The sequence below is a fragment of the Aquarana catesbeiana genome, linkage group LG01 (assembly GCF_042186555.1).
Source record: "Aquarana catesbeiana isolate 2022-GZ linkage group LG01, ASM4218655v1, whole genome shotgun sequence".
NCBI classification, from domain to species: Eukaryota; Metazoa; Chordata; class Amphibia; order Anura; family Ranidae; genus Aquarana; species Aquarana catesbeiana.
Genome location: NC_133324.1, coordinates 654,276,078 through 654,293,080, shown reverse-complemented (window position 1 = coordinate 654,293,080; position 17,003 = coordinate 654,276,078). Strand labels below are relative to the sequence as shown.

Below are 17,003 nucleotides of genomic sequence, written 5' to 3'. Positions count from 1 at the left end.
GTCACACAAACAGTGCAGTGCCAAGAAGTTGGCAGAGCTTCAAGAAGAAGTTGATATTTGGGTTACCCAATAGGTCTGCTCCTCTTGTGATTGACAGCAGGCAATTGGCAGATCCATAGCCTAAAGACAGCCTACTATTGGCTATATAATCCACCCACTGCTTGCTGTCAATCATAAAGAGAGGGTACACCTGATGGGGAACTAGGTTTTCAGCTTCCCCATCATGCTAGACCCACTGTCAGCATCACTGGTTGCTAGATATCTGACAGTGGTGAAACCTACAGCATCCTTAACAAGTGGAATGGAGTGGAGAAGGGAGGGCTTGTGGCAGCAAATACATTATATTGTCAAAAGTATTGGGACGCCTGCCTTTAAATGCACATGAACTTTAATGGCATCCCAGTATTAGTCTGTAGGGCTCAGTATTGAGTTGGCCCACCCTTTGCAGCTATAACAGCTTCAACTCTTCTGGGAAGGCTGTTCAAGGTTTAGGAGTGTGTCTATGGGAATGTTTGACCACTCTTCTAGAAGGGCATTTGTGAGGTCAGGCACTGATGTTGAATGAGAAGGCCTGATTCGCAGTATCTGCTCTAATTCAGCCCAAAGGTGTTGTATTGGGTTGAGATCAGGATTCTGTGCAGGCCAGTCAAGTTCCTCCACCCCAAACTTACTCATCCATGTCTTTATGGACCTTGCTTTGTGCACTGGTTCACAGTCATGTTGGAACAGGAAGGGGCCATCCCCAAACTGTTCCCACAAAGTTGGGAGCGTGAAAATGTCCAAAATGTCAACATCAGTGCCTGACCTCACAAATGCGCTTCTGGAAGAATGGTCAAACATTCTCATAGACACACTGGGAGGCAGGCACTTTTGACAATATAGTGTATGTCACCTTTCACACAAAGTACAGAGATAGGCACTCTGCCTGTGTCTGTATGCCAAGTTACAATTGGTCCAAATTACCTCCAGTTTTGTTATATAAGAACTTGAAGTATTTAATGAATTTGGAGCAATAATAGTGGCACTTTGTAAAAGTAGTGCTATTAAGAACTACCTGAATTTCTCGCCATTGATTCTTACAGAATTTGTCAAAATCAGATGATTTTCAGATACATTTAAACATATTGCTCAAGGTTGTGTTGAAGAATTTTTATTAGATTAATTGGCAGTGTTGTTAAAGAAAGCACTATAAGCAAAGATATCATCTTTTGCTAATATTAACTATAATTAGCATGTGTGAGTGTGGGCATACTGGGTCAATAGGTTACATCTGTTATAGGCCATTTATTAACCTTTTAAAAAACTTGGTAAACAGGTTGTTCTCTAATGAGCTATGCTCATCTTACTAGACATGGCTAGGAAATTATATTCAAGTGTGTGAACTGGGTTGATTACACATAATCCCCTTTTTGAATAGGAGTACTATTTAAAGGTATATTGCAGTCAAATATGAAATGTTTGCCTGCAATCTAAATCAGAGGACACATTCTACAGTACTTGCTGAGTGGCTCTAATTTTCTTTTTGGCACACATCTTCTGCAGCTTACTGTAATCTTTTCTAAATTCCTGCTGTTGCACATATCTGTATCATTATCCCTTTATTGTCTAAACAGCTTCAACTATAAGATTGAAAAAAATGCCAGAAATGTGTTCCTTGGTTCCTTAGTATTGCGATTTCTTGGAACTAAGTGCAGCCTTGTTGATGCACATTAAAGCATGAATGGGAGGTTGCAAAAAAAATACGACAAGCTGGTATATTCCTGTCAGAAGCGCCTATTAATTTTGCATAGATGACGGCAAAGGATTATCTAAATCCTGTATTAAAGATAAATTGAATTGAATGTTTTTTTTCTTAGCAACCATTTCCTTCCGTTGTAGGTATACACTTGCAGTTTACTGACTTTCTATCGTATTACTTGGAATTGCATAAGCAGTCAGGAGCTGCATCCAAAATAAACAAAGAGGCAGAGATGACATTTGTAAGGGTCAAGGTTTTGTCCTTGCAAAACTTCCAATCGCCGTACCACCTGGATCCAGTATCAGTATACAAGTAAAGTCTAACATGCTGAAGCCAATCGCTGTGGTTCCTTCTTGAATGATCATTGTTACATACACTATATTGTCAAAAGTATTGGAACGACTGCCTTTACACGCACATGAACTTTAATGGCATCCCAGTCTTAGTCCGTAGGGTTAAATATGACCACAACCCAATAGAACACCTTTGGAATGACCAAGAGCAGAGAGTGCGAGCCAGGCCTTCTCTTTCAACATCAGTGCCTGACCTCACAAATGCGCTTCTGGAAGAATGGTCAAAAATTTCCATAGACACTTCTAACCCTTGTGGACAGCCTTCCCAGAAGAGTTGAAGCTGTTATAGCTGCAAAGGGTGGACCAACGCAATATTGAACCCTACGGACTAAGACTGGGGTGCCATTACAGTTTATGTGTATGTAAAGGTAGGCGTCACAATACTTTTGACAATATAGTGTATACATAGCTAGACAGTTAATAAGGCTTAGAATAAGACCAAAGTCCATCAAGTTCAATCTTCCATTGATTTCTGTGGTTCTGCTCCAAAGGAAGGCAGCAGTGTGGCTGCTATCAACTTTTCCTTATAAAAGGAATACAAATTATTTCAAGACTCCCAGGGTGAGTTATCTCAAATCCCTTGTTGAGAATACCTCTAGATATTATTAGTTGCAAGAAAAATATCAAGTCTTTTTTTTTAAATACCAGTATTGTTTGGCTTTTCTAGCTTATCTGGTAAAACATTTGACAGCTAATTGTTACTGTAAATATTCCTTCTTAAAATCATAGAAAAATCTTTTTCTTTCATGTTCCGCTATTCTTTGTATAGTCCTTGGGATAAAAAAGTATCTATGCTAAATCTTCATACTAGGCTTGGATGAATTAAAAAATGTTAATTAAATCCCAATTGAAGTCTCACACATTTTTTGCACCCTGCCACCATCTGGTATGCTTTTTAAAATGTGAACACGGCAATGCCTTAAAATATTAAAAAGACATAGTTTCTCCCCCTATAGTGGGACTTTAAAGGCATAAGAGAGTAACCAAGTTTTGTGTTAATAATTATACCAGGTTGGTTTACAAAAAGTAGAAAAACATATATTTATCAAAAATACAATACACAATAAAACTATTTGTAAACCAACCTGGTATAGTTAAACTTTGAATTTGAATGCAAACCTTGGTTTAAATGACTTTGAAGTCCCACTATAGAGGGGGAAACTATGATTTTCCATGTATCTTAGGAATGTGGTTATATTAAGCAGATATTTGAACCGCCATTTCTTCTCTGCCTTAAAATATTCTTATATCTTAGTAAAAATGTTACTTTCTGCTCTCTCACTGCTGAGCTCTATGTTGGTATAGGTGAAAGGTGTGATTGACCAAATCAGGTAGTGTACCTTGAACAGAGTGGTCAAACATAGACCACAAAATTATATAGAGAGCCAATGTCACTAAAAAGTAGAGGTGAAGCTGTTAAATTTAGGTTATTAGTCTATTGACTGAATATTTGTTTATTTATTTAATTATTTCTATTACTTTAACTGGGCTTTCAGATGCATCTAAAGCCCGACCATACACGGTTTGAATCTCGGCCGATTCAACAGGAAGTGGCCAAGATTCGAACCATTAATGGGCAGGCTGAATGTACCAAGTTGATCTGTTGATCAGCTTGGGTACAACCAGCCTGCCGGATTCTCTTACGATTATCGCTGGCAGCTGCTATAGCCGCTAGCGATAATCACTGTCTTTACACATGGTTGCAGGAAGGAAATTTGCACCATGTACGGCCTGCCTAAGGCAGGTTTTCTCCAAACTGAGCATACCCAACCTTTCTTATCTTTAACTGTAAGTGACATTTTATTCCCCTTTTATTACTTTAATTGCCTAGCTCTGAACCCTCTCTAAAATGTTTTACAGTGTAGTGCCCAAAATTGGGTCCCATATTCTAGATGTTGCCTTACAAGTAATTTTTTTTACACAGGCAATACTATATTATTATCATTTTTTTATCCTGTTTATTAGATCCAAAGTTTTGTTTGATTTTGCATGAATTGATGTTGCTTAAATTATTGTTAACCAGTATGGAATGCTAGATCCAGAACCTCATATATTTCAACATTCATTTTCCTGTGTTATGTAGCTGCCCATGATACCATGCTATCAAGATCCTAATGCTGATTTTAAATAATCCTACATACTTTTGCCCCTTCAGTAAAAATGGCAAATTACTATTCTGAAGAACAGAGCCTAGCAGCATTAAAAAGAGATAAGACCAGCACCTCTGGTACCATTTAAATGCAAGCTAAAATGTTCGTAGAATTCCGATTACATCCTTGTTTTAAGGTATGACTGAAAGAGAATCTGCATCAAATCTTTACTGTTAAAAAGTAAAAAGCCTATAGCCTTGAAAGTTAAAATGGGGCTTGTGGCTAAAAGGATAATAGCCCTTTTCTTCACACTTCACACTTCACTTTCTTCCATTAAATTTCCCTTTTCAGCATAAAATTTATCGAAGATATAATGAGGATGCTTTATGTCACCAGAAAGTGTCAGAGAGCTTTTGCTGATACTGTTGTTCTAGATGTATATAGCTTTCACTGGAGGTGATGATGGTAAATGTTAGAGTTGCCTGCCTGAAGAACTTAGGCAGCATCAAGCTCAGAGAAGGCGAGAGCAGGCAGCAGATATTCTTAATCAAGGTGACTGAAGCTATAACAGAAACTAAATTCAGTAAGAATGGTAACTATGGGAAACCAGGTATAAAGGGATGTTCTGCCTTATGAAGCTTAGCGCTAAGCCAGACTCTGTGTGTGTGTGAGCTGTTGCATTTCCATTCCACAGTGCTGAGTAACTGCCGGGTGGTGGTACAGATTACAGATGAGCTCCTAAAATACACCATGTTTGAACAATCCAGGAGGAGGCATGCATGAGAGATTAGGGGACAGTTGCCTGTAGACTGTGAAAGGTACATAGGTTTGGACTTATCATACAGAACGAAACACAGTACTGGGAAACAAGGACCCACGATAGTTTAGAGGCTTAACTGAGAGAATTAACTTTAAAGTTGTCCCAGACACAAGCAACCTTATCCTTCAAACACTGCAAGACAGGTCAGTTGTGAAAAAAAATATTGCTAACAGTAGTAGGGTAGTCATCTGTCCAGGATTCACCTGGACAGTCTGGGTTTTATGTGTCCGGGTTTCAGTCCGCCTAAAGACCGGACACATTAGTCAGACAGGGCTGTGGCTCCCCAAGTAACCAAGATAGTCACATAAAAATCTGCTGCCATCTGGGAGCTGTGGACGGCTGTCTGGGGGCAGGTTCGGCATCACTGGGGGGGGGTGATGATGTCAGCAAGAGCAATTTGGCCAGGTGCACTGTTCGCCATGGCGCACTCCATTACTACTATCCTTGAGCCACCCAAGGTGTCCCAGGTCTTTTAAAATACTATAGTGTATACTACGAGAAAAAAAAAATTGCCCTGCACTGCTAAAGTGTTCAGGTTTTCGCTTGAAGGAAAGGTGGCAACACTGCACAGTAGGCATTCTTCAACTGCTTACTTTTGCCTAGGCCTGATCATTATTTATGCAGCACTATGTTAGTGTAGGTGCAAGCTGTTCCTTGAAGGGGAGCCTGTTCCTTCACCTGGCTCCCTATCAATTTATTACAATCATCAAAGGTAGGAGTGAAAAAGCATGTCTCTGATAATGTGAAACTTCTGACAGGCTGCAGGGACACTAGAAGAACAGGGTGTGCAAAATATAATTTTTTTCACAAATTGCTTTATCACAAATTGTGTTCATTTATCTTTGTTGGATAGCCACACTTAAAATTTCTACACATTTAGGGCTCCTTCACATGGACGTGTCCGTGTACGGAGCCCGCTCTGCTCAGCTGGGGATCGCTCCGTCGATCCCCGCTGAGCAGGCAGATGACAGGTCTGTCTCTGCACACTGTGCAGCAACGGACCTGTCAGAGCGCCGCTCTCCCCTATGGGGGATCAGATGACGGCGGACCGTAGAGTCCGTCGTCACCCGATCCGATCTGCAGACGGATGGAAAAGTAGGTTTTTCCTCCGTCATACTTTTTCGGATCGGAGCGAGTCGGATGTCAGCGGACATGTCACCACTGACATCCAACCCTCCATAGAGGTCTATGGAGTGTCTGTTTAGGTCCGCCTAAAAAACTGACAGGGGGACCTGAACGGATCGTCCGTGTGAAAGGGGCCTAAGGGTATTTTTGTAAAATATTATTTTTATTTTATTTTCAAACTCCTATTAAATGAAAATTGTTGTCATTTAAGTATGTGATTTGATTATTGGAATGGTATATGAAGTATAGATTGGATATACAATTTTCTCTTTCTAGGGATACAGAAAAAATAGCCAAATTAATTAAATACTGCATGAAATAATTAATAAGACTAGCACTTCTGAATTGCCCCTACTAAGAAACTGAATCATTTCCAATCCTTATTTGCTTCTAATTTCTTTAATAGGAAATCCAGAGTTTTCTCCTGGCAATCTTCAGTAACTTGAGATGTGTTGCCCAACCAGACATGGATCATGCATGCTATACAATTTAAACTATTAGTAATAGTCTTTGATATATATACAGTTGTGCTCATAAGTTTACATACCCTGGCAGGATTTATTATTTATTGGCCATTTTTCAGAGAATATGAATGATAACACAAAAACATTTCTATCACTCATGGTCAGTGTTTGGCTGAAGCCATTTATTATCAATCAACTGTGTTTACTCTTTTTTAAATCATAATGACAACAGAAACTATACAAATGATCCTAATCACAAGTTTACATACCCTGGTGATTTTTGCCTGATAACATGCACACAAGTTGACACAAAGGGGTTTGAATGGCTATTAAAGGTAACCATCCTCCCCTGTGATCTGTTTGCTTGTAATTAGTGTGTGTATATAAAAGGTCAATGAGTTTCTGGACTCCTGACAGACCCTAGCATCTTTCATCCAGTGCTGCACTGGCGTTTTTGGATTCTGAGTCATGGGGAAAGCAAAAGAATTGTCAAAGGATCTGTGGGAAAAGGTAGTTGAACTGTATAAAACAGGAAAGGGATATAAAAAGATATCCAAGGAATTGAGAATGCCAATCAGCAGTGTTCAAACTCTAATCAGGAAGTGGAAAATGAGGGGTTCTGTTGAAACCAAACCACGGTCAGGTAGACCAACTAAAATTTCAGCCACAACTGCCAGGAAAATTGTTTGGGATGCAAAGAAAAACCCACAAATAACTTCAGGTGAAATACAGGACTCTCTGAAAACATGTGGTGTGGCTGTTTCAAGATGCACAATAAGGAGGCACTTGAGAAAAGATGGGCTGCATGGTCAAGCCACCAGCAGAAAGCCATTACTATGCAAATGCCCCAAATTATCCAGAGACAAGCCTCAAACCTTCTGGCACAAAGTCATTTGGAGTAATGAGACCAAAATTGAGCTTTTTGGCCGCAAACATAAATGCTACATTTAGAAAAGAGTCATGTTTTGGGGATGTGTGAGCTACAAAGGCACAGGAAATTTGGTCAAAATTATTGGCAAGATGAATGCAGTATGTTATCAAAAAATACTGGAGGAACATTTGGATTCATCAGCCAGAAAGCTGTGCGTGGGACGTACTTGGACATTCCAACATGACAATGATCCAAAACACAAGGCCACAAGGCCAAAATGACAAGACCTGTCATTAGCTACAGCAGAATAATGTAAAGGTTCTGGAGTGGCCATCTCAGTCTCCTGACTTCAATATCATTGAGCCACTCTGGGGAGATCTCAAGCGTGCAGTTCATGCAAGACAGCCCAAAAATTAACAGGAACTGGAGACTTTTTGCCAAGAGGAATGGACAGCTTTACCATCTGAGAAATTAAAGAGCCTCATCTACAAATACCACAAAAGACTTCAAGCTGTCATTAAGGTTAAAGGGGGCATTACACGGTATTAAGAACTGGGGTATGTAAACTTTTCATCAGGGTCATTTGGGTAGTTTCTCTTGCCATTACTCTTTTTAAATCATAAACACAGTTGATTGATAATAAATGGCTTCAGCCAAACACTAACCATGAATGAAAGAAATGTTTTTGTGTTATTTATATTATCTGAAAAATGGCCAAGAAATCCCAAATTCTGCCAGGGTATGTAAACTTATGAGCACAACTGTAATTTTATATATATATATATATATATATATATATATATATAAAATATACTGTATATACAGTATATAGTCTTAAGCCTAGTGCATACTACTAGTTTTTTTACGGTCAACCCAGTAGGGATGAACGAAAAAAAACTGACAGCTCAGGAGGAGCCACTTTGCAATATTAGTACAGCAATCTCCCTTGCTGTGCCATTGTGTTCTGACAGGAGGGAGGCCCCCACCAGAACACTCAGTCAGCGCTCTCAGCCATAGGCTGATTGGAAGTGGATCGGCAGACCTTTTTTGGTCATGCCCCTTCGACAGAACACATGGGCCGATTGTCGGCCGGTATCTTTTGAATGGTGGATGCCACCCGATATTTGGCCTGTGTGTACTAGGCTTTAGCCATCTGGAATCTAGCAGAGTCATCTCATTCTAGTTGCAAGTTCTGTGGACAAAATCTTGGTACAAGCTTTTGTGAGTGGCTTTACACCCAACTAAAGGCAAATCTTCCATCTTCCATCTCTGTAAAGAAGTTCCTAATCTTAAAATACATATTAACAAAGCTTTAACTTTATTTGGGCATTCCTTTAATCCCTCATTATTTTCACAAAGATTTTTAAAAAATCTGTGATTACGGATGTAAAAATTCTAGTTGCTAAAATGCTACATTTTTTGGAGAACTGTAAAAATTCTGTCTTTGCAAGACTTATATACACAAATTATTTCTTATGAATGGAAGAATTGTCCTCAATAGATACAAAGACTTCTTAACATCTTTTGTCTTTGCAATAAGATGGAACAATTTCCAAAGATTAATACCTCGTGTATTGCGGTATATTTAACTTTAATGATTACATTTGTTTTGCCTCGCACTTCTTCTGTTTCTCTTTTTTGTCCATTGTGTACTTTTAAGGCAGACTGTGCTGGATTGTCTAATTATTACCTTTGTTTATCTGTAAATATGATGTACAATTATAAAGTGAATGCGTAAATTTACAGAGGAATAACAATATTACGAAGGCAAAATAAAAGAATAAATGTTCCCTTCCTTTCACAGATCAAAGCAGCCCTAAAACTGGCACTAGTCCATCAGTCACTGCCGTAAATGCTGCGAGCACCAGCACATCAAGGAGCCCAATTTTTAGCACTGTATCCACTCCTAAAGGTAAAAAAAAAGAAAAGTATATGTAAACCATAACCCTAATGAACTCCTCCTTTTTGCTCCCTTTTGGTCTGCTAAATATGGATGCAAAATATCTATAGATTTTGCCAGTAATATTATGAGCTGAACTTCCTGATCTCTCTGCCTGTGCACAAGGAGAGCTTATGGAGATGAGGGGATATCTGTTTTCTTTGTAATATTAATCAAAAATGAAGTAGCCAGGGCGGACAGTGCAAGCCAAAAATACACTTCATTGTTATGTCAAAGAGGAAGTTAGGAGCATGCTATATTTCTGGAACATCATTGGTTATTTTCAGTACTTGCAGAACATTGGGAAAATAGGTGTGTGCAGCCTATTGCATTAGGATGTGTACCGCAAAACTCAAACACGTGTGTATATATACAGTATCTCACAAAAGTGAGTACACCCCTCACATTTTTGTAATTATTTTATTATATCTTTTCATGAGACGACACTGAAGAAATTAAACTTTGCTACAATGTAAAGTAGTGAGTGTACAGCTTGTATAACAGTGTAAATTTGCTGTCCCCTCAAAATAATTCAACACACAGTCATTAATGTCTAAACCGCTGGCAAAAAAAGTGAGTACACCCCTAAGTGAAAATGTCCAAATTGGGCCCAAAATGTCAATATTTTCTGTGGCCACCATTATTTTCCAGCACTGCCTTAACCCTCTTGGGCATGGTGTTCACCAGAGCTTCACAGGTTCCCACTGGAGTCCTCTTCCAATCCTCCATGACGACATCACGGAGCTGGTGGATGTTAGAGACCTTGAGCTCCCCCACCTTTTGTTTGAGGATGCCCCACAGATGCTCAATAGGGATTAGGTCTGGAGACATGCTGGGCAGTCCATCGCCTTTACCTTCAGCTTCCTTAGCAAGGCAGTGGTCGACTTGGATGTGTGTGTTGGGGTCGTTATGTTGGAATAATGCCCTGCGGCCCAGTCTTCGAAGGGAGGGGATCATGCTCTGCTTCAGTATGTCACAGTACATGTTGGCTTTCATGGTTCCCTTAATGAACTGTAGCTCCCCAGTGCCGGCAGCACTCATGCAGCCCCAAACCATGACACTCTCACCACCATGCTTAACTGTAGGGAAGACACACTTGTCTTTGTACTCCTCACCGGGATGCCACCACACACGCTTGACACCATCTGCACCAAATAAGTTTATCTTGGTCTCATCAGACCACAGGACATGGTTCCAGTAATCCATGTCCTTAGTCTGCTTGTCTTCAGCAAACTGTTTGCAGGGTTTCTTGTGCATCATCTTTAGAAGAGGCTTGCAGACCAATTTGATGCAGCGTGCGGCGTATGGTCTGAGCACTGACAGGCTGACCCCCCACCCCTTCAACCTCTGCAGCAATGCTGGCAGCACTCATACATCTATTTTCCAAAGACAATCTCTGGATATGACACTGAGCACATGCACTCAACTTGTCTGGTTGACCATAGCAAGGCCTGTTCTGAGTGGAACCTGTCCTGTTAAACCGCTGTATGGTCTTGGCCACCATGCTGCAGCTCAGTTTCAGAGTCTTGGCAATCTTCTTATAGCCTAGGCCATCTTTATGTAGAGCAACAATTCTTTTTTTCAGATCCTCAGAGCGTTCTTTGCCACGAGGTGCAATGTTGAACTTCCAGTGACCAGTATAAGAGGGTGAGAGCGATAATACCAAATTTAACACACCTGCTCCCCATTCACACCTAAGACCTTTTAACACTAACGAGTCACATGACACCTGAGAGGAGAAATGGCTAATTGGGCCTAATTTGGACATTTTCACTTAGGGGTGTACTCACTTTTGTTGCCAGTGGTTTAGACATTAATGGCTGTGTGTTGAGTTATTTTGAGGGGACAGCAAATTTACACTGTTATACAAGCTGTGCACTCACTGCTTTACATTGTAGCAAAGTGTCATTTCTTTAGTGTTGTCACATGAAAAGATATAATAAAATATTTTCAAAAATGTGAGGGGTGTACTTGCTTTTGTGAGCTACTGTGTGTGTGTATATATATATATATATATATATATATATATATATATATATATATATAAAATACACACACACACTTATAAATTATGGTAAACAAACATTTTTAATTAAACACTTACCAATGTAAACAAACACTTTATTTGTTTCTTTTGTTTTTTTTATGTAAATTTATTTAAGAAGACAAATGAACATCTCCATAGTTGTAAAGATTTGTGGTCATGAAAACATATGCAATGTAAAAGCGTACAAAATGAAAATAAATAAATAAAACCAGATAACATGAAGGCTAACCCTTTAATGAGCTAAAGAGGGTCTTAAAGCGAACGGCCTGACTGAGCCATTTAGGAGTCCTGACAGGTAGGCCGACTTAATTTATCAAAGAAGGTCATATTACTGAAGCAACTCAAAAAAGCCCATCTGGCTCCAATGTTGTAGGGGGGAGGGCCCTAGAGCCTCCATCAAACCCCCTCCAACAAGTCACCACATTGAGGTCTAATCATCAGCATATATAGGGAGAAGCCGAAATAAAAGAAAAACAGGGGCGCACCAGCCTTGTGTATTAACTTTTTTAAAAAGTTTATCAAAATAATTAAAAGAAACAACTCACAAGCAATGGGTGGAAGAGGCACAACACGAAGTGTACCGACAGCCAGCATGCGACTTTAGGATAAGCGATGCCTTCCAAAGATCGTGGAGAAATGCATACACATCACAATAAGCTAACGCGTTTCGAAGGGAGAGTCCCTTCTTCATCAGAGCTATGCAATGATCCCTCTTCAGCAGTCACTCCTTATAAATGCCTGAGTATCAATGAAACAAGGGTGGGATATAAGGCTCCTCCCCCTCAGGGGATCCCTCCCTCTTAAGCACTCCAATTGGTGAACAGAGAATGGTTTGTATAATAGATAGTGATAATAGTAATGATAGTATATATAAAAAATATATATATACATACACGTACATACACATACATATGCATACATATACACATGTACACATGCAGCATGAACCAAAACATATTATATATTGAGCATATACATATATATACGTATATGTATACGTGTATATGTATATGCTCAATATATAATATGTTTTGGTTCATGCTGCATGTGTACATGTGTATATGTATGCATATGTATGTATATGTACGTGTATGTATATATATATTTTTTATATATACTATCATTACTATTATCACTATCTATTACACAAACCATTCTCTGTTCACCAATTGGAGTGCTTAAGAGGGAGGGATCCCCTGAGGGGGAGGAGCCTTATATCCCACCCTTGTTTCATTGATACTCAGGCATTTATAAGGAGTGACTGCTGAAGAGGGATCATTGCATAGCTCTGATAAAGAAGGGACTCTCCCTTTGAAATGCGTTAGCTTATTGTGATGTGTATGCATCTCTCCACGATCTTTGGAAGGCATCGCTTATCCTAAAGTCGCATGCTGGCTGTCGGTACACTTCGTGTTGTGCCTCTTCCACCCATTGCTTGTGAGTTGTTTCTTTTAATTATTTTAATAAACTTTTTTTAAAAAAAGTTATTACACAAGGCTGGTGCGCCCCTGTTTTTCTTTTATTTCGGTTTGTACTAGGATTCCCCATCCTTGAGGGCAGCAAAGCCTGTGTTGACGCATCTCTATATGGTGATCCACCTGTGCGCAGGAGTCGTTGTTTTCTGTTTGCTATATAGGGAGAAGACCTTGCTTACTTTAATTTTATTTTTACTTATTACAGATTTTATTCAACCCCTTAGTGTCTGAGGGTACAACAAATCCTAAACACAATTTTGCAATTTTTTACATATCATCACAACTACTTAGTGTATCCAAGTGAATTATACCTTTTTTTATTCAGGACAAATTGGGCTTTGATTTGGTGGTAAATGGTAATGGATTGGAATGGATCTCCTGATTTTTTATTATCAAAGGAAAATTGGCCCAAAATAGTAAAAAAATATATATATATTTGTTTTAACTTTGGCTGTATATTTCTTGTTATTATCATAATTTACCACCACACAACAACCTAAAATAAATTCTTCTGCTCCTGACGATTGCAGTGATACCACATATGTGTATGTTATTTGTTGTTTGTACCTATAGTAGGGCCCAGAAACAACAATGTGCATTTTGCTTTTTTTTATTATACCTTAAACACACTGACACTAGGGTTTGTTTACTAGAACTAGAGAGTGCAAAATCAGTCACACTTCTGCAGACAAACCAATCAGCTTCTAACCGCAGCTTGTTCAAGTAAGCTTTGGCAATAAAACCTGGAAGCTGATTGGTTTCTATGCAGAAGTGTGACTGATTTTGCACTGTTTAGCTTTAGTAAACAAACCCCCAACTGACACTAAGACTAATTTTTAAAAATGCTTTATTTGAAAAAATCCTACCCAAAATATGCTGACCCTGACCTTTAAACCTTACCTTGACCATTGACCCATGCCTTGACCCTAACACTAACCCTGGCACTGACCTAGGTCAAACCTTGATCTAGCTATTTTTTCTTTATTTTTTTATTTTTTGTTTATCATTTTTCATTATTTATTTTTTAACACACTTTTTTTGTTTATATGCAAGACAGAAGGATACAATGTATCTTTCTCTCCAGTCTGGAGAGAAAATGAACACATGAGTGGGATGCAAATATGCAATTATAAATACGTTCTGCTGCATGTATTTTTTTTTTTTAACTTTAAGTTTTCTACTTTAATTGAAACAGTCTCTATAATAGGAAACAATAGCCCATTTATGGTCTCTAACTCTGTCAAACTTTCACACTACACTTGGAAGCCAAAGACTGTGTCATCTTTGCCTAAGCCGCAAGGGACATGATGGAAAGGGGTCAGCCGACAGTTCAGTCCAAACCTGTTCGGGAGTTTGGTCCTTTGTTTGGCATGAGCCTAACATCATATAGAGAAGTGGTATTTCTACCACTTCTCTATATGACAGCTTCCTGCTGTCAATGGCTGCTAAGGCAGCAGCGGCTGTGTGCCTTGGAAATCCTGACATCACCGGGACTCCCCACCACATAAGCATAGCTGCAGGGGCATCACTGCTCAAATATGGCCATTGACCCCTTTCTATTTTATAGTGGATGACAGCTCAGAGAGCTGTCATTTAGCTATGAATAGGGATGGGATCATTCGTGTGCACTGATACAGTCTGAATTGCATAACATAGGAAACTTCATTGCTGACATTTTTTTTTTTTTTTGAAACCCCTAGGCCTTGGACCCTTAGGCAGCCCATAGGCGTTGCAAATTTCAGACAGTTTTGACAGGGGAATCCCTCCTGCCAACAATTGTCTTCTCCCGGCGGGGGGGTAAGCTGTCCCCACCAGGAGAAGACAGTGATTAGCGGCTATAGCAGCTGCTTGCGATAATCGGAAGCGAATCCGGCAGGCTGGTTGTACCCAAGTGTATTGATTGCTCAACTTGGTACATTCACCCTGGCCATTAATGGTTGGAATCGTGTATGGGTGGCCTTGGGGTTCTTCTATGTATTTTGTTTTTTTTGTTTTTTTTTCAGAGGAGGGAAATGTCATTTGCCGTCATTTTGAAACATTTTATTTTGTAAGGCTTGCAATTCCTACTGATTGCTGTGAAGACTGATTTTTAATGATAGATCCACTTTACAGTGGAAACAGTACACAATAGGCTCAATTCACGAAACTTTACAGATGGGTAAGGATATCTATTCTAAAGCCTCGTACACATTCGATTGTTGTACGACCTAGCATCTGATTTTTGTCAAAAGCGCGTGTGCAGGATTTTGTCTAGCATACTAACTATCCACAAATTGTCAATCGACAAACACCAACGTAGTGACGTACTTTGAGGGTATAAATAGGAAGTTAATTTCTCAAGCACCACCCTTTGAGCCCCTTCTGCTAATTTCATGTTAGAAGTTTGGTGAGCGTTGATTCGCACTTTTTTGTTAAGTTATTTTTATTTAGATGGCAGATAGCATCTCTAATTTAATTTCTGTTGTTTTTTTTTTCCTGCACAATAAAAAAAAATGTGTAGAATAATACTTGGCTATGTGTTTTTCTTCAAATGACAGTTTGGGAGTAGGCAGTTACATTAAAAACAACACAATGGAAAATTTACAAGGGACACCAACATAGTTGTATCTTTGATCTTAAAAACGCCCAAAAAATCAAACAACAACCATAATATTAATATTATTTATATCACTACAAAACAAATGCCTTTTAAAATATGTTTGCAATAACTACATCAGTATCACCAGCAAAGCAGCTTCATTATTATCCCATTAAAGAAGATGAGAGTGTGCATTTCAACATTTCATCAATTGGCACGTCACGAATGTTAATTCTAGATTACGAACAGTAGTTTACAAGACCGAACTCTTCCCAGTCGTTCCTTGATTCCGATCATGCGTGTTTGTACTTTTGACTTTTGTGTGACGATTTCTGTACTGACCATCCGAAAATCAGACTTTGTGTTCACATCTGACAAAAATTTTATAGCCTGCACATCCAGCTTTTGTCTGACAAAAAAGTGAAATCGGCTGCCGAAAGCACCGTACTAACGACAGCTCATCTTATGATTCTGATTTTCGTATCGTGTGTACGAGGCTTTAGACAGGTGAGAGTAAAGCTGGATAGACACTATGCAATCTTCTTTAGATTTTTTCCTTTAGATTTACCAAAACCATAAAATTTGAGGTCAAATCTAAACACTTTCAGTTTGTATGCAATCAGGCCCTTACACTACCTAAGCTGGATATACACTATACAATTTTCTGTAGATTTTTTTCCTTCAGATTTACCAAAACCATTGAATATGAGGTCAAACCTTAAGAGTATAAATTTCTATGCAATCAGGCAGGCCCTTGCACTACATGGTTTTGGTAAATCTAAAGGAAATCTGACAACAAAAGTTGTAAAGTGTATATGGGGTCTTAGTTGAAGGTAAATTCATCAAGCATCTATTGTTGCCGGAAAGTTTGTGCGTTCGCACAGCCAACAAAAGTCCAATGGAAACAGAAAAAGTTTGTCCGATGGAGCGTACACACGGTCAGATGTTGCTCCAAAACAGCTAATTTGCATGTTTGTTGTCAAAAAGTCTGATCGTGTGTACGGGCCTTAACAGTTGTATAGTGTGTATCCAGCTTAATTTTCAAAACTCTTTGAACTGAAATTAACTGGCAGGTATTCGAAAACAGAAATCCTTATCCTGGTGTCTTAGCTTTGTTTACTGAGTCTACTATATGAGCTTTAAATATTCATTATAATATAAATAATATTTGTTGGGTAAATACTTGCAGTATGGTAAATGGTTATAGATTTCATCTTAGCAAAACCTCTATCAGGTTTGTAACATTCAATATAATACAATGCCAAAAGACTGCCATACTGTATATAGCAATGATTATGGCTATTTGCATGTCACTACTATGTGGATTGGAAAGACCAAATTGATTCCCATTTTTAAAGTGTATGTAAACCCAAACAATGTACTTCTCCTATTTGGTCCATTTTGGTCTGTTAAATATACAATGTACCATTGGAAGAGTATCTGTGTGTAAGTGCAGAACAATACCTGATCTAATGTTGTCTTGTGTCCTGTACACTCGGTACA

General features: G+C 38.9%; 1 protein-coding gene across 6 annotated transcripts in view; it reads left to right on the top strand.

Moving 5' to 3' along the window:
• The window catches only part of EMCN (endomucin), a 206,475-nt gene that overhangs the window by 77,792 nt on the left and 111,680 nt on the right, over nt 1–17,003 (top strand). For all 6 annotated transcript variants that reach the window (XM_073601557.1, XM_073601565.1, XM_073601535.1 and 3 more), the window contains exon 4: nt 9,266–9,373. In XM_073601557.1, coding sequence (XP_073457658.1) covers nt 9,266–9,373 — 108 coding nt within the window. The remainder of the gene's footprint in view (nt 1–9,265; nt 9,374–17,003) is intronic.